Here is an 18,259-nt window from a genome sequence, read left to right on the forward strand (position 1 = left end):
AAAACTAAGTCTATAATAGAAATGCCGTGACTGCTAGTTGAAATGGATCTAATGCCACTTTTACTGATAAATTAGAAAAACTGTATTTCAGGCACAGCCAGAAAAGCCAGTTTCACATATCAGATCATCTTTGATCATAGTGACTTAATCTTAATGGGTTATCTGTGGTTTTGAGAACTTGCTCTAAACTTGAGAATGTAACAACATTAGAAATGAGCAGACCTGAATTTTTGTTAAATGCAAGCTCAAAGCTAAATTTATAGATATGTTTTGTACTTTTTACTCTGAAATGCCACAACCTATCTAGAAATACAAAGTACAACTCTAATTCTGGTGGTTTCTGCCTAGACAACAGTGGCCATGTGATTGATCTGGTAAATGATCAGCTACCAGATGTCAAAATATCAGAGGAAGACAAAAAGAAAAACCTTGAATTACTAGAAGAGGCAAAGAAAGTAAGTGAACGGTTTCTGATGCGCAGAGGCAGAAAGTCAAGAAGCAGCCTTCCGGAGTCACCAACAGGTAGGTGCAGATTCTGAAAACAAGATTTTATATTCTACTTCAAACATCTGCAAAGGTATAACTAAGTAGCTACTGTAGTACATACATTGCTACTGTATACATACACTTAGTTAATTTGAAGACCAGAATTCTTTTGCTCCTCCTCAAAGTTCCATATAAAACAGAAATGACCAATCTCTATATTCAGATGTAACAGTGGAAGACAGTGTCAAGTTCTTAAGTGCCTGAATGACACTCTGCAGACACTGTAGCAGGAATTCATTAAGTATTTCTATTGGAACCTAAAAAATGGTCACAAACTTCTGTTTGTGAAGATTTTCTTCTTAAAGTGCCTGTTGTACATAAAATGAAATTTTAATGGCAAGATTCATACTGCTGAAAAAACAAATCCCCTGGAGATAATGGCACAGACTTTTATTCTGAACATAGTCATAAACTAAGCTAAATGGATCAGATCCTCCTTTAAAAACAGCAGAAGACAATGTTTTGTTCTAGAATGTCAATTGATTCCCCCCTCCCCGCCCTCTCTCCCACCCTTGTATGAAGTGTCTGAAAACTAGGACAAAATACCATTTTATCATTAAATGGGACTTTCATCTAGCTTTGAAATGTCAATTCAAAACTAAGTTCTATCTTAAAATTGGCTTGACACTTTCTGGAGGAGAAAACAAAACAAAACAAAACAACAACCTTTTTAAGATTAAATTGTCTTTTATAAAAAAAATTCTAAATTCCTTGTGAAACCTTGTCTTGTGTCTACTTCTCTGCAGTGCCTAAAGTATCAGAAAACTGAGGAGAATAAGAATTCTGTGTGTCAACAGAATTGTATTAGTTTGTGTACAGTGCTATAAGTTCCTAATTGCCAAAGACATTGTGACAATTAAAATGACTTGTCAGGTCCTAGACAAACCCATGACTGCTGACTATGAGATTAATGTTTTAATCCTATCTGAATTTTTAAAATTCATAAGCTACAAGCCAGAAAGTAAAATTACCTCTGTTTTTTGTTTTTGTCTTTGTTTTAATGAAGCAGTTTCCCCTACACTTAGTCCTAAAGTTTCACCAGTAGCATCTCGGAGCAACTCTCTCACTCTTCCAGTTCCAGCAGGTAAAATTATCTATACAGGCTCAAACTTTAACTTATAAAGGTAACACAAAATGTAATTTTTAATATATCTTGAGGAGAAGTCAAAATCTGTAGATTCAGGCATGTCCTCTTAAATATTACAAAGCTCGTGAATGCCCACAAAATATATTTTTACGTATTTTTTTAATTACATTTTTATTCCTGTGGTGCTGCTAGATTACATGTTCTATTTTTTATTCTTTTCAATAATGGAATTTTGAGAAGCTTTAATGATCTTTCACTTACTATATTTTAGATTTTTTTCCCTCTTTTCAATAGTATTGTCCACATTTTAATTTTGTCCTTAATATATTACGTGGAACTGTGCATATATATGTTTGCTAATGCTGTAGTAGTAGAAATTTTGAGCAAAACATCAGGATATGCCATGATTATACATGTGTCTTTCTAGGGTCTGATGTATGCACAACCACTAACAGTGAGTCAGTATCCCCAGGACAGGTAAGAACTGAACAGTCTTCACATAACCTGGTTATTACAGCAATATATTACATTATGCTGTCCTATTAGTCTCCGAGGAAAAAGATGTTTTGAATACCAAGACTAGGTTATTTCTATGTTTTTTCTGCAGAGTGAGGGACTAATAAATGTTAGCTCTGAAGACAAAAATCCATGAGGTAAAAAGTGCAGAAGGATCATAGAGATCTGATTAGTGCATAAAATGGAAAAAGAGCTAATATAATCCTAATCTATGGAAAAAACTAATCCCTAAAATTACTTCATAAATAAATGTGACAAGCAGTGTAAAAATTAAGAGATTGCAAGTTCATTGATTAGTATCTGTATCTAACGTTTGCAACATAGATATGAAAGATAACTTGTAAATCACCTTTTCTTCCTAGAATAACAGAACTGTGAAAGAAGATGACAGGCAAACTGCAGAGGTAAGAGTTTCACATTAACTGTTGAACAAAACCTGCCTGTTTGTCTTAGCACTCATGTGACTGACTTGTGTGACTAAAAAGGCTAAAAGACTGTTCACTGAGTGAGAAGAAAAATGGTACTGCTCCAAAAAATTGTGAAGCACCTGCAAAGTAGTGGAGGTACAGCTGGCCTTTACATCCTATCATGCACCCTGCTCCTGCTCCAGCTCAGTTAAAATCAACATATAAAATAACTTTGTAAGTAAAAAGTATCTGCTAGAGCCACTTTGGTGTATGCTGGTGTTTTAGACAGACATCGTCTTCCAGACTCCTTTAGTTCCTATACCTCGTGTTCCGTGCACCTGATGGGAGAGCGGTTTATATGAATGCTTCCTAATTTGTTTTAGGTAATACCAGATGGCCCTTTAAAGAGACTTTGCTGTGAGTGGATTAGGCAATACTTACAAAAACCAGTATGGCAGCAGAATCTTGGAGCAGTAACTATTATATAAAGGAGAGGAGTAGTAACATATTTAAGTCAGAGCTCACAGTTAGACTGTATGTTGGTTGACTTAAATTGCTGACGCAAGTGCCCTTAGACAAATACAGATTCTCTACCAAAGTAGCCAAGGTATAGGCACATATTCTTTTGCCAGTTCTCCTGTAGAGATTGCTGTAAAGTTATAATCTATGGTACTGCACACAAAGTAAGAAAAGAGAGATTAAAATATGTACTTTAATGTTGCATACAAGCCTATCATTTTTTTCCCCTTGAGAGGCTAGGGACTAATGTAAAACAATAAAATGAAAGTATTATAATACTGCTATAAAATCCAAGATTAAAGGTGTATACTCAGAGAAACCTTACGTTAAGATGATGAGAAACTTTGCTATATGTAGATTATTATAATGGACTCTGGAATGGGAGGTGATTATTTCAAAAGTTCAGATAAGGGATTCCAAATTAAGTGTCATTTCAAGTGCCTTTTAAAAATTATTTCTCTCGTCAACGGCACATTTAAAAGCAAATGTCACTGAAAAGGAAATGGCTTTTTACAGTGAAAATTTGTCCTTGGGCAGAGGGAAAAAAATCTGCGCTTGCTTCTCTATTTTATGTGTGTCCCTCTGCTTTCAGAATGCTGCAAAAGGATTAATTGATCGAAGGCAGAATGATCAAAGAAAGATTTCTCAGGGAAGGTTGGTTCCTCGTGCTGCTGGTTTTGAAAATTCCAAAGAGAAGCTCTCAGAACAAAAGGAAAACTTTGATCCACGTAAACATATGGATAGTTTACCTAAATGTTCCCCTTCAGGTGGTGATGGTGGCAGAATGTCTCTTAACACTTGCATGAATGTTTGTGAAAATGAACTTGGAAAGTCATTCCTCAAGAAAACAAAAGAAAATGATGTTCCTTTAAGGACCCATCTACCAGGACCAGGAATAGGAAATATGGACTCAAAGCTAAAAATTCCTGTTCCAGAAATAAGGGACCATAAAGTTTCATGTAAACCAGAATTTAAAGTGTGTGGACTGCATCCTCCTTTACTACGGGCTGTGTCATGGGATAGCTTGGAGCCCGGACAGAAAGATAAAACACATTTAAAATTACCATCTGAGGAAGATAAAAGCCTTGTTGTTGGTAATAAATCCAGCAATCAGTTAAAATCATTCAAAGACCTTCAAATCCAAGTTCAGCCGGTTCGAATGCAAAAATTGACAAAGCTCAGAGAGGTGAGTCCTACTATCAACTGTATCCTATTCTGAAGTTATTTTCATATCTTGCTAAAATTTCAACTTGCTTATAATTTTTTTTATCATTGCAAGAAACATACAGTAATATAATGGAAAACAGTTTCAGGAAAATCAATGCAGTATTGTACTGTGGTTTTCATTTGCAACTGTAGTAAAATTGTATCCTGTAACTAAATTCTATGGAATTATTCTTAGTTCTCTTCAAAAATGCATCAACTGCACTGTGGTCTCTTCAAGATGCACCAATGGATGTGCACATATGGATGTGCATATACTCTTGCACATGCCCCCAGAAAGAAACTGTAACATTGGTGTCAAGAAAGTACTAATTGCTTTCGTTGTGACAGAAAGGTGAGTCTAGAACACAATATATATCACTTTTGCATTGTTTACGTGACCTATAAACAGGAAGCAATTGATTAATGGTCACACCATTTGTAAAGCATACTCAGGAGTAAAATGATCTGTTTTGATTTCTAAAGAGAATTTTAAATCTGAAGAATCTTTCCTTCCTCAGGATGTAACAACATTCTCTTTTAAAGGGTCACTTATGCCCTTTTACTTCCTTTGCTTCCCTGTGCATTGCTTTTTCTACCCCTTTGGAATTGTCCTCAGATGCACAGGCTCTCACAATATATTGAGTAATTAACGGATTTCTGTATGAGTGGGCCGAGACCTGCATGTAAATGGAAAACTTTAACTGAAGTTCAGAGGCAGTTACTACGCATTGTTTAAGGGGTGTATTGTATACCGTTTGTGAACTTTCTTTGGTTTGAAAAAACACTTGTACATTGTTTAGCTGAATGGGTTTGGGTCCTGTGTTGGTTGGTATTCTCCCTTCTAAGGGCAACAGTCCTGTCATTCAATATTACTAGCCTGTGCAATAACATTACATTTGCAAGATCTTAGGGGACAGGAAATTAATTTTGTATGGTTTTTTTGTTTATTGAATGTTCTCAGAAAATGTGTCTAGAATTTCAAAACTGGGTGTCCCTGGGAGCAGGGGCATATATGGGGTAGCCAGACTTGAGGTTCCTAATTCTATCATGGTGCAAATGTGTCAGCTTCTTGAAGGATAGACTTGGAATATGAAATTTATAAATTAATCCACGGTTAAGTAATTGCCTAAATTATTAGTAAAATTTAAGAATTAAACCCTAAGAATTAACCAGTGTATTGAAAAGTAGAAATGTCATGAAATGATAAACCACCATAATAAGGGAACTACCACATGTGTATAGGCAAAAAGACCTTTGAAAGAAACAAAAAAAAATAGTTACTTTCCTTAACAGACTAGTACGAATATTTTCTTAGACCCCCAGTAGTTGATATTTTATGATGAACACAGGACTGCCACGTGAGGAACTCAAATTCTGCCCTTTGGTTATTTCATTTAAGTTGTATTGCTTGGGAATGGCATCTTAGTTATTAATCTTTTCCTGTTTATGCAACACGCGTATTCTTAGCATATATGTACTGGAAGTTTTGATTATAGAGACAGTTGAGCCATATAATTAGTAGTTACAATCAGAAAATTAATACAGCATGATATGTAATTCCGGTTAGGTGAGATTTGAACTCTGTCTCCAGTAGGAATTGTCTACTTATAGACAAAAGTGGGTGTTTGTGCATTCTCAACATATTTGAGAATGTGAAAGTAGAAAATGAGGAGATGAGAAATAAAATAACCAGGTTTAATCCCTACCAGTAAGGAAAAGGGGCTGAGTACAGTAACAGTGAAGTATTAACTTGCAGCTGTAGCATGCCAAGATTTGGTGTGAATAAATCCTACTGATCAAGTCAAAGTGGTAAGGTCTCATGTATCCAATTTTCTGAATTTTTTCTTCTTTCTGGGATACTTACTACTATGGCTATATTCAAAAATATTTTTCCCACTCTCAATTACTAAAACTCTGATTTACCAAAACTCCATTTTTCTGCTTGAGTAAGGGGCACATGTTGCAAATCTCTGCCTGACCAGGAATTTTTCTAAATAATGCATGTATGAAATTTGAAATATGGTAATATTTAAGAGTGTGTGTGTGTGTGTATGTACCTGTATCCACAGAATATAGCATCTGACTATAACTTGATATCAGTATCTCCACTATTTATTAACTAAACCAAATGTTATATTTGGTGTTCTCATGGCAGGATTATTTAAATTCAGATTTCTAGTTAAATTACTTAGAAATGTTACTGTTTTTCTTAACAGGAGCACATTTTGATGAGAAATCAAAATTTAGTCGGACTTAAACTTCCTGAACTTAGTGAAGCAGCTGAACAGGAAAAAGGTGCAGTATCATAAAAGCTGGAAGGAGTGTTTGTTATACACTGATTTTTATAATTGACTAATATGGAGGGAGAAAAAAGTCTTTTTCTTCGATTGCAGTAGGAGTTGTAATGAAGCAGTCATGGAGGAGGGTAGTAAATAATAAATAAGAGAGACCGATAATAGAAGTATCTGAATTACCTGATGACCTGAGCCAAGAAGATACTGTAGGTATAATTACAGAGTCTAGCTTGTACTGCATAGGTGGAGGACTGTCTCAAGTTTCAGTGACTTTCTTTTGTGGCCATAAGGGTGAATTTGATCCTTGAAAGTATAAATAAGAAATGGATTGCTTTATTCCTGCTTTTTTAAATTTTAGTATATGTGTAGCAAATATTGGAATGGCATGTTCAATTCTGGTCCACAGCTCTATGTCAATCTGGATAGATAAGAGTAGAGAAGGGAGAGACATAAATGTGATTGAAGGATTGGAAAAACATGCCTTACGATAAGTGGATTTGTTCGTTTGCTTTTAGCTCAATTAGCATGATTTTTAATAATGAAAAGGCTTAAAACTGTGTAAATGAGGAAACCAAAATTTGGCACTAATCTTTTTTTTTTTTCCAGTCTAACACAGGCAAATGAGATTTGATGCCTGTAGACTGCATCTAAAAAGATTCAGAATAGAAACAAAGAGCAAAGATATAATCCTGAGAACAGTTCACCAACTGGAAGACCTAAATAGCTGTAGTGCTGAACAATCAGCTGAAAATATGTAAATCAAAACTGTGTGTTTGTTTGGAAGTAGTCAAGTCAGAACTTGCTCAGAGTGTTTTTAATGCCACATTAGCTGAAATGGAGATAATTAATATAAAAGGAGCTGAAAATAATTATCCCATATTTCATCCAAAGACAATTTCAGTTTTTCCTAATACTGTTCATTTTGGTAATGCATAGATTTGCATTGGGACTGTTTCGTAAGGCCTTAAAGTTTCTGTTACACAGGGAGATGGCTGAGATATTACTTTTCTTGTTATCTCTGGGAACAGACTTATCTTCAGTTTGAATGGAACAAGATTAAAAAGAGACAACTTGTCCTCTTTCTGTATTTAGTGATTATATCTTTGGATTCTTAGATATGGTAATATTATTCCTGTCACTCTACTAAGATATCATTTCCCAGAAATTATTTAGCAGGCTCTGTTTGAAAGTGTAAAATAGTTGCCATTTTACCAGTCTGTCACATAATGTAGGTAGATTTGGAACTTCTAAGGAAAGCATTATGAAAAGCTAAGCATTACTTTATGTAGCTTTTCAGCTTTTTAGAGCTCATTAACTTATCTAAATGATAGCCAGAACATTAAGGGTCAACTCCTTATCCTCAGTGGGCAAAACAAGTGAGGGTCAAATCCTTAGTTCATTTGTTAGGGAGACTTACTTCCTTACATTGTCAGTAAAACCACCTTGTGCTTTTTAACTGGAGTAGTAATTTTGCTTAAACAATAGGAAATAGCCAGCTACTTCATTTTTGCTGTAATGAATCAAATATACTGGCTCCACCATGTTTTTGCTATCAATGCCAAGTTATTGTGATCATCTTAGTAAACACAACTTTGCATCTACAGTAGTTTAGATAAGTGGAATTTATTAGATCTGGAGGTGTGGTGTCAGGCTGGCATATTATGGGGACACACATGACTGTTCTTAAGTACATACTGGAATTTTTAAATATAAAGAAAATGGACAGAAATGAAATGTAGCTAGGAAGAATCTCCCATTCTTTTCTGTCTTTCAGAAGACAGGATGTTAATGCTCTCCACGTTTACGAAATTTGAGTTTTTTCACACTATTTGTTTGGCAAGCCTAAGAGTCTTTCTGTTGTGCCAGATGAACAGGAGAGCTGTACAAAGATATCTTCCCACGTCTAAGATTCAGACTGGGGAACCTGACTTTCCTATAGGAGTGTCCTTCGTTAAATTCTGGCAAGATAGAAGGAGATAGGAGAATTTTTATATGTGAAATGAAATGAAATGAAAATAAAGTTAAGGAACATGAATTTTTGAAAAGGTTTAAGCTATATCTTGGTCCTTGTGAAAGTGACAAAAGTAGAGAGTGCAATTATAACCTTTATGTCCTGTTTCAACATACAGAGCAATCAAGTACACGTTGTAGATTCAGCACCATAAGTGGTGCACACAATCTGTAGTGTAGTACATTATAAATGATAGGTTAGATGTTCTAGTAATGAATGTGGGTTCGGTTTGAATTCTAGGAAAAATACTACTACAGTAATTGTTTTTCAGTGCATTAGAGATTATCAGGGCACTTATCGCTTCAGTCTTTCTGATGCTAACTATTAATAGTTTATCTGAAAATGTCTTTAGGGCCTTCACCTCTCCCCTCTCCCACTGAAGAGGAAGAGACAAAGAATAGCTCTGATGTCATGCCCAGCATTCCTGATGTATTGCTGCGAAAACTACGAGTGCACAAATCGCTTCCAGGAAGGTAAAAGCTCATTAGAAGTAGAAAGACATCATCTGGGGGAAGACAGTAATGGTTTCCAGTGAACTCCCTGTATGGGGATCCATATAAGTAGAGGAATATCTGCATCTTAAAATGTGTAACACTGATTTTCTGAAAAATTTTAGGGAGAGCACCAACTTTCAGTAACTGGCCAACTTTTAAAATTAGTTTGTAAGTTTGATATTAAAAGTCTAAAACATAACTTGTGTGCTACAAGTACACTTTGTTACAGATTCTTGTACTGGGCTGTCCACTCTTGGTTTTCAGGATTGCTGCTGCAGATATGAATTCTTGTTGAAAATGTTAGTATTTCTTTCCCCTAGAAAAATGATCAGGCCAGATGTTACTTTCCAATGTAAGTATTCTGCGATTTTTCTGCAGGTGAAGACTTTTCAGGGAAATGAAGTCTATTTTGCACATGTACTTGAAGGACTTGCTTGCGAATTCCCTGTCTTGGACTGTGCAATTAGACACTTATCAACCTGCTATGGCTTGGGAGTTTCTCCTTTCCCTCTTAACAAAATCTGAAACCATGTGTCTGCAGGTTTATAGATGTGTAGGGTGGCACCATACAAGATCATTTTAAACTAGACCTATTGTTGCATAGTCCAATGTAACTATAGCAAGGGAATCCTCTGGTCCGTACACTTCTGAGGTGGAGTCATAATAGACTATACCTGCCAGGTGTTTGTTGAGACCTTTAGAAATACCAGTTTTCATTCTGATTTGAGTTTACTACTACCCAAACTTAACATTTTCTTGACAGAATTTAAGTGGAATTTTCTTTTTTGGGGGGAGGTTTATATTTAAAATGATACAAAAGTCCATAATTTCAGAAAATATTTTGCTCTAGCCCAGGAGATCTAGGGAAGAAAGCACAAATTACGCATTTATCACCACATGCCTTGCATACCTTGCACTGCTGATAACTTTAGAGACTGAGCATATTTTATTTTGTATTGCATTGGGATGAAGCCAAGCTTCTTCCATATTTCTGCATAAACCTTTTCTTTGAGAGAAATAAAACCATAAAAAATGCTTATTAGACCTAAAAGCAATTTCAAACATTTGGCCAAAACTATTCCTCAATTCACCCATGTGTTTTTTATACTATAAATACGAGAGGCCTTCACTCATTTGAAGCAGTCAGTGTGTGTTCTCTGTGCAGATGAAATAAATATTTAACATTTGTTGTGAAGGAACTGGTATATACAACATTTCATATAAATGAGTGCATAAGGTCAGGAATTTCAGAGACAATTGCTTGATCGTAATCAAACACTGAAAAGAAAAGTAATTTCATAGCTAAGTACAAAATAGGTAAATGCTGAACTGGCTTTGAGGATCAGTTAATATACAGATCTTCTGGTTTTCAGGTAGTATTCTTTTATCAGTTGGCTTCATCAATTGAATAGACACGTAACTTTTAATTCCTACTATCGTTTTCTCAGAACGTTCCTAGCCAAAGGAAAGACCCAAATTTTATAATTCTCTCCTGTGTTATACAACACATACACATGCTTGAACTTCCTTTTAGAAGGACGACTCCTTCTAGTAGGCTTCCTCCTAGAATAACAATAAGTAACATGAACACTAATTCTTTAGGCACAGAATGGTTTGCCAACACAGGGGACATACTGGCCTCCCTCTTCTAGTTACTGCTAGTATCAATATTATTCTACCCAATACAAAAAATCTACTGCCCATTTATGCCAGATGCATTGACTTTTGTATTGTATGATTAGTGGTGCAATGAATATTATGATAATATTTTAGTTTTCTGAAATTATCATGCCTGCACACTGCATGATAAGTGTGTCAACCACAAATCCTACCACTGCCATCCACTACAATTTGTATATATGGCTCGTGTCATTTCTTTCAGATGCTTTTTATCTGTATTTCCTTGCATAAAGCTAAATAGCCCTCTGATGTTTTGGAGCGATTATGGGAAATAAGAACCTGTAAATTCAAATGCAGGGGATGATTGCCGTTAAGTGAGATCTTGCAATATAATGCTCTCTGTCTACCTTATTTTGTAGTATTCTACGAAACTCCATTTTGGTAACTTTTTCTAGGCTTTGTGTAGTCATTAATCATTCTTTTGGTGGAAAACTCATAAAAGTCAAACATATATTTTGTGAGTGCCAGTATCATGGTCAGAATCATTGTGTACTAACTTCTAACAAAGTTAGCAGCCAAAACAGGACAGTTCAGTATACAGTGAGCTGGGGTTTGAATTTTGCCCATCTGTATTTATTTGTGATCATCATTATGAGGTTTCAACTGTTAACAGAAGGAAAATGGGTAAGGATAAAAATTTGAAGTATAGTGTATTAAGTGACCCACAACTCCAGAAGGATAACATCTGTTTTGCTCTTATACTTGCAGTTTATCACAGTGTAGTGCAGACAGCAGTATTTGCAGTTGCCAGAAACTTTGGTATGTTGTTGCCAATACTCAGGTGATACAGTGCTGTTGCTTTAAAAAACACAAACAAAAAGAGGTTTAGCCATAACGAGTACAATTGAGTTAATTAAATATTGGTTTCACCAAAAGAAACTATAAAATATTTAAAGGGAGGATGTCTTTTGTTGTTCTTTTTGATTAAATATTACAATGGCTTTGGTTTTAGAGACAAAACAAATGAAAATGTGAATTTTCTGCTTTTATTTCTAGCTCTCCTCCACTTACTGAAAAAGAAGTTGAGGTGAGTATGTTCTTAAATTTGTTATTTTAGACATATGCCTCAATTCTAAGTGGATACTGTAAGACTAAGGGTGGTTATTAGAATCAGGTAATTGGATTTTTTTTCCAGAAAAATATTTGTCAGAAAAGAAACCTATTGACCTCAATGAAAAGAACAGTTTGATGAAATATGGACAGTTGTCCCAGACAGTAAAAAGACTTAGAGTAGGAGCAAGTGAAACGTTGTTTGTGTATTTTTCATAATGAAATACACATTCATTTTGGCTATTATTGCAATATGGTAGTAAAAAAATTGAAATCAAATGAGACTAGAAACTAAATTATTTAAATTATATTTCTGTATCGGACAATAGGAGCTTTGGGGCAGTTTTTGATATCTTGCAGTTCATTTACATAATTTTTACTTTTTCGGTTCAAGACAAGAATTTTTGGTAGGTTGCTCTTTAGCTTGCTGCCTTTGTTAGTCCTTTTTTGTCACATACCAGTTAAGCTATGTAAATAGGTTCTTTTTCTTCAGTCTAAAGGAACTGCTGGTACCTTATGCTTTGCAAAATTTTAATCCTAAGATATAATGCATCTGGTAAAGAAAGAAACAATCTTTAAAAGCAGGGTGCCAGGGAATAAAAACGTTAGCACTTAGACTTTTGCTGGCTTCAGTGGTAGGTGTTTATCCCTTAGGTAAAACAATGCGAACGGTGAGCTCATCCCTGGACTTCCTCTGCACACACTATCTGTTGAAAAACCTTGGGGACCCTTGGAGGAAGTCCAGCTAGAAAACAGCTCCATTGTGACTCTGATGCTTCTCATAGGCTGCTTCCTTCATTGTGTCTCTGCTCTACTGCTCTTCCAGAAAAACAGGCAGGAAAAGAGGCAGCAACACATTTATTCATATTTTAGAGGAAACAGAGAGGAGTGATTTTTTTAAACAATCTAATGTAAAAAAATATTTTCAATTTTCTGTTTCAATACTCATTTAAGCACCAAAGTTTGTTAAAACTACCTTATTCATAAGTTGTTATTGGAAATTACATTGCTATGACACTTATTTTAAAATGCCTTTTTTTAATCCGAACAGAATGTATTTGTACAACTTTCCTTGGCCTTTAGAAATGATAGTTATACCTTAGAGTCTAGAATTAACCAAGCAGAGAGAGAAAGAAATCTTACTGAAGAGAATGCTGAGAAGGAACTGGAAAACTTTAAGGTAGCCATTACGGTAAGAAAAAAAAAATCGTTCTTTTTGTGAACTATAGTGTATATGAAAGTGCACATGGATTTGAAATATGTGTGGCTGTGCTTGCTCATACCTATACTAAATGCAGTCCCAAAACTTCATTTTCTGCTGCCCAGGCTCCTTACTCTCAGCTGCCTGCCACTCTGCACGATAGAGGACTCTTCCTGCCAGGGTGGGCCACCATTGCTAGAAATGAACAGAGGATGTTGCCCCATTCTTTAGGAATAAATATTGTTAATTTGCTCTTCAGTTCTTGGAATAAACCTGTGACAAAGCTAAGAGCCTTCAGAACTGCAATTGGAGCACTGATCCATGCTCTCCTGGGCAAGACCTTCTCTAGCAGTAGATTTGAGGTGTCCAGTTAGGTGAGACACTGAAATGATCCGAGTCCTGAGATTTGTGGCTTGAAAGATCTCTTAACTGCAGATAACAGAGGGTGGTATAGGAAAGGAAACAGTGAGGACTTAAGGAATATATGTAATCCCAGGATCAGGTTATGGGTCTGAACACAATTTTATTCCAGCTGTCCCTGATGGTTTTTTAACAGCAGTAGTTTTCAGTCCTTCTTGACAGCTCTCTCTGGATTTTCTAATTGAAATGTCAGATATATCTCTGTGTCACGGAACTTACGTGCTGCACATGTTTCTGTGCAAAAAAGGAAGAGATGCTTTGATACCATGCTGCTAAATGAAATACCCATAAATCCATGGGTATTGCATGTTACAAGGATGTGCTGCCATATATTTGAGGAATAGGAGAACGTGTGATTCTGCCATTTAATTATTTAATCTATCAAGAATGTAAGAAAGGATACAATAAAAATAGATTGTGATATTTACGTCTTTCTATAGGACAGACACATATCATATGGCTCAATGACAGTTTTACCAGTCTTTACCATTATTTTTTTTTTCAATCTTGTGATAATTGATGTTTTATTCAAAAACCCAACTCCAAGAGAAAGCTGATTCATATGGACTTCAGATTTGCTAGAGAAAATAAGCAAGTTACAGTTGCTAAGGAAAACTTGAAAATCTGGAGTTCTTTGCATGTTTTTCTCAGATTCCCTTATGCCTTTTGGGTCTTGCAGTCAAATTTTTTGTGGAATTTGTTATCACACTAGATTCAGTGATAAGTTTAAGAATTTATTGTTGTTGCAATTGTTACCATTGTGCCAAATTCATTAGTATCTTGGCTGTGTTTCTTCAGCAAAGATTAGCACTACAAATGCAATTTCTCAAATGACTCTACCCAAAAAGTTACTGCACATCGCTCCCTTCTTTTGAAGGGAGGAAGTAGAAGAGAAGGAGTAGTTATTCTTTTCTCGCAGATCATTTCAATGCCTTGACTTGTTCTTGCAGTAATACAGGTGAGGGGTTGCAGGGAACTAGGGCACAATGCAGCTGGTCGGAGGCAGAATTGTGTGAACAGCAACATAGTGACTAATTACTTAAGACACCTCAATGCCGAAAGTGATGCGTCCTGAAGATGCACTTTAAGAATATAAGAATCATCCAGCATCACAAAGTCTGCCTGTAGGTCTGAACTAAATTGTATTGGGCTTTCTTGTATCAAACTTTTCTGTGAACAGAAAACTCACTCAGTGAAGAGGTGTTCACTAAGGCCTTGACAAAGAAGACATGTAAATTCACTCTCGCTTTTGGTAACTAATCCCAAGGAAGTTAAATGCTTCAGTGTTTTTCAGTATTAATCTGAGCTATCAAAGTGACCATATTAATCCAATGCATAAATGTGTGTATTGATTGAAAAAAAAAAAAAAAAAAGGTTAAGAAATTGTAATTGCTGTTTGATTTACAGGCCATATTGGTTTTCATTATGCTTTTACATTTGGAATTCTTGAGACTATAATGTCTTATTTTCTGAATAAGTGAAGTATCATGGAACTGAAATAACATAAATGGCCTTCTTAAAACCTTGTGCCCAGCGAATTAAGATGTTCTTTGTGTTTTAGCAGTCATTTGTAAGTACTAGTTCAAATAAGATTGCCATTTGTAAAATTAATCATTAACTTCAAAAGGAAAACTATTGCAGGTGTGCCCAGCCCTTTTTAACCCCTCGAAAGGTGTGCCTGCAGATGCAGAGAAGCACCATTCTGAAACAGAGCAGCAGCACTTTCTAGGTAATCTCTGATGGTAGGGATGGCATCCTCTGGGGCTGCTGTGTCCGTGTGTAGTTCTGCATGGACATGTCTACCCCACCTCTACATCTCAGGCTGCTTCATCTGAACTAAAAGTGGCTGGACATGATGGTAAAGCTGATGTATTTTCACTTCAGTCTTCAGCTCACTTGTGGCATCACTATGAACACAGAGAAGCTTACCAGAAGCTATTGGAGGATATCGCTGTTCTGCGGCGTTTAGCAGCTAGGCTGTCTAGTCGTGCTGAGATGGTTGGAGCTGTTCGCCAGGTAAGAACAGCCTGGTGTCTGACATGTATCCTGGTAGTGCATGTTCACCCTTTCTCTATTTCAGCCATAGCTGGTGGTTATATTAGCCCTTTGAAGTTCATTTGTCATTTTGACAGATTAAAGACGTTTTTTGTAGTGTCAGATAAGGCACCATTTCAGCTTAGAAACAGAACTTAAACAGATTACCCATGAAACTATTCAACATCTGTACGATAGGAGCATATATATTATTCAGACCTATAGCTGCTTATTTAAAATCAATGCAGCATGAATAAGAAAGCTTTTCTGGGTCAAAAAGCTCCTCTAGTTCAGTCACCTGCCTTTGGCAATAGCTTAGTCAGACAACTATAAAGAGTATAAGAACAGAGCAAGTATAAATGAGAACACAGCAATACCCTCCTAGACTCAAAATTGTTCAGTCTGCCCACTAAACTAGACTGATGCCAGTGAATAAGACCTTTGAGTGTTTGAATACAAGCGTACGTAAACCACATAACTAATAATATAGGCACACAGGCAGACTGTATAAATATATGATAAAACAAATTATAGTATTTGTGGATATATATGAATGTGTGTGCATTTGTCTTCTAATTAGGTTCAGAATTTTCAGTCATGGAGGTACTAATATTTCTTTAAGAATAACTATTGCAGGGCATAAACAGAGGTGAATGATTTGTTTGAGAAGTGTAGAGGTGACCTGAGTATTCCCCTCATTTCTTCTTTAGGAGAAGCGGATGTCAAAGGCAACAGAAGTAATGATGCAGTATGTGGAAAACCTGAAAAGAACGTATGAAAAAGATCATGCTGAACTAATGGAGTTCAAGAAACTTGCCAATCAGAATTCCAGCAGAAGCTATGGTGCATCTGGTAATAAAATAAAATAAAATAAAATAAAATAAAATAAAATAAAATAAAATAAAATAAAATAAAATAAAATAAAACAAAATAAAACAAAATAAAATAAAACAAAATAAAATAAAACAAAATAAAATAAAATAAAATGTTTGTCTTGCCTCTATACGGAGAGGTGTTGGTGCTATTTATGATAAAAAGTGAAGTATCATGAAAGCTGTTCATGAAGTTCTGATCTACAGGAGCAGATTTCAAAAAGTTAGAGATATAACAGCTAAAATATTTCATACGGTCCATGCTTAATGCTATAGCTTGGTAATTTAAAATCGCTATAATTTACCAAAGTCTGAGAAGATACGATGACAGATTAATTGACTTCTTGCACATAAGTGTAGCTTGCAGATTTTAATGCAACTAACTTAATTATTAAAATTTCATTATTAAAAATTTTTTTTTTCTTTTTGTAACCTTTTCTTTCCTAGTTTGCTGGAGACTGAAATACTCATATTTTCTTTTGCACAAACTTGTATATGGAGACAAATAGTGGGGTTTTGCCTGATCTCAGTAAAGATAGTAATGGTTCAATTTTTTGCAATTATTTTGAATTTCTTCTTCAAGTATAATTGAGACTAGAACTGAATGACAGATAAAAACACAGTCACTGCAGACTTCATATAAATATACCATATCTAAGTTGGAAATACAAGCAAGGGCTCTAGTAATATTATTTATAGAAATTCATATAGTCTAAGACTGTTCTTTGTCTACTGTTCTTTTGCAGAAGATGGAGTTCCTCGTTCATCTAGATCCATGTCTCTTACTGTTGGAAAGGTATTTCTAGAATATAAAGAAAATCAAGTGAACATTTTATTTGGTGAAATTTCTTTGTCCACATACATTCAATTTTATAAACTGTGTTCAAAACATAGTGCTGCTAAATTCTCAATATTGTTAATGTAATTTAGTGCAAATGCTTTGTAATTTGGATATGTGATTAAGAATGACTGTGCAATAATGATAATGCTTGCTGTGAAGCTATAAATAATAAAGGGACCTATTTATTTAAGAATAAATGTATTCTGGGCCACATACTTGTGTTCCAGGGAATGGCTTAGGTCCTGTGCTTTATTCTAGTTCCTCAATGAGGATGCTGAACATGGGATCAAAACTTACTATGTGATCAGAGATTCCAGAGATTTCCTATTTTTATTTGTTTGGGTTGTAGTTCTTTAGGTTTTGTTTATTCCTGCCACCTCCGAGTACTGAACAGGAAGAATTAGAGCACAGAGGGCAAGACTGAATTTCAAAATAAGAATGAGAAGTTGAAATGCAGGTTCTAAACAAAGGTAAAATTTAACAAGGACAGGTACAAGTCCAAATAATAAAGGTAAAAACAAACAAAAAACCCAACACTCAAGTGGATTACCTAACGGCTGCGAACTCTTCAGTACAGCGTTTCAGGAGCACATTAGATAAACCTCTGCCATTACTGAATAAGTATAGTTGGTTTTGTCTAGAACCAGAATCACGGAGTAGGTGACTCCTATATATTTTGTAAATCTGTTTAACTCCTATCATGTCAAGTTATCTAGAGCAGAATCTTAGAAGTATTTGGACGTGCACTCGTGCACTGAGATGAATTTGTTAGATCTTATATGTGTTTGGATTATTTTTTTACTCAGTAGGAAGTGTAGATTTCACTAGATAAATGTCACAGGATAAAGTACTTGGCTACTTACCTAAAGACAACAATATGATGTATGCTTGAGCTATAGTATATTATGTAAAGCTGGCATGTGTTTATCATATGAAGAATTTCCATCATCTCTGGGAAATGTAGGCAGTGTTGTGTGGTGCTAGATAGATGTCTGTCAATTCAAGGGTCTGGGAGGAGGCTGTGTTCTTTTGCAGAGGGAATGGATGTTATTGTTTCTGTAAGTTGTAATTTGTAGGTTTA

At 35.4% G+C, this 18,259-nt stretch overlaps 1 protein-coding gene across 11 annotated transcripts in view; it reads left to right on the forward strand.

Annotated features, from left to right (window-relative positions):
• IRAG1 (inositol 1,4,5-triphosphate receptor associated 1) overlaps positions 1 to 18,259 on the forward strand; it is a 113,355-nt gene that overhangs the window by 84,932 nt on the left and 10,164 nt on the right. For 10 of the 11 annotated variants that reach the window (XM_071808898.1, XM_071808901.1, XM_071808902.1 and 7 more), the window contains 12 exons: positions 349 to 522; positions 1,553 to 1,630; positions 2,061 to 2,110; positions 2,512 to 2,553; positions 3,668 to 4,261; positions 6,498 to 6,576; positions 8,939 to 9,059; positions 11,757 to 11,787; positions 12,862 to 13,002; positions 15,316 to 15,447; positions 16,176 to 16,317; positions 17,084 to 17,133. In XM_071808898.1, the coding sequence (XP_071664999.1) occupies positions 349 to 522; positions 1,553 to 1,630; positions 2,061 to 2,110; positions 2,512 to 2,553; positions 3,668 to 4,261; positions 6,498 to 6,576; positions 8,939 to 9,059; positions 11,757 to 11,787; positions 12,862 to 13,002; positions 15,316 to 15,447; positions 16,176 to 16,317; positions 17,084 to 17,133 (1,634 nt within the window). The remainder of the gene's footprint in view (positions 1 to 348; positions 523 to 1,552; positions 1,631 to 2,060; positions 2,111 to 2,511; positions 2,554 to 3,667; positions 4,262 to 6,497; positions 6,577 to 8,938; positions 9,060 to 11,756; positions 11,788 to 12,861; positions 13,003 to 15,315; positions 15,448 to 16,175; positions 16,318 to 17,083; positions 17,134 to 18,259) is intronic. The other variant, XM_071808904.1, reaches the window with a different exon arrangement.

Source organism: Patagioenas fasciata, chromosome 5 (assembly GCF_037038585.1).
Source record: "Patagioenas fasciata isolate bPatFas1 chromosome 5, bPatFas1.hap1, whole genome shotgun sequence".
In the NCBI taxonomy this organism is placed as follows: domain Eukaryota; kingdom Metazoa; phylum Chordata; class Aves; order Columbiformes; family Columbidae; genus Patagioenas; species Patagioenas fasciata.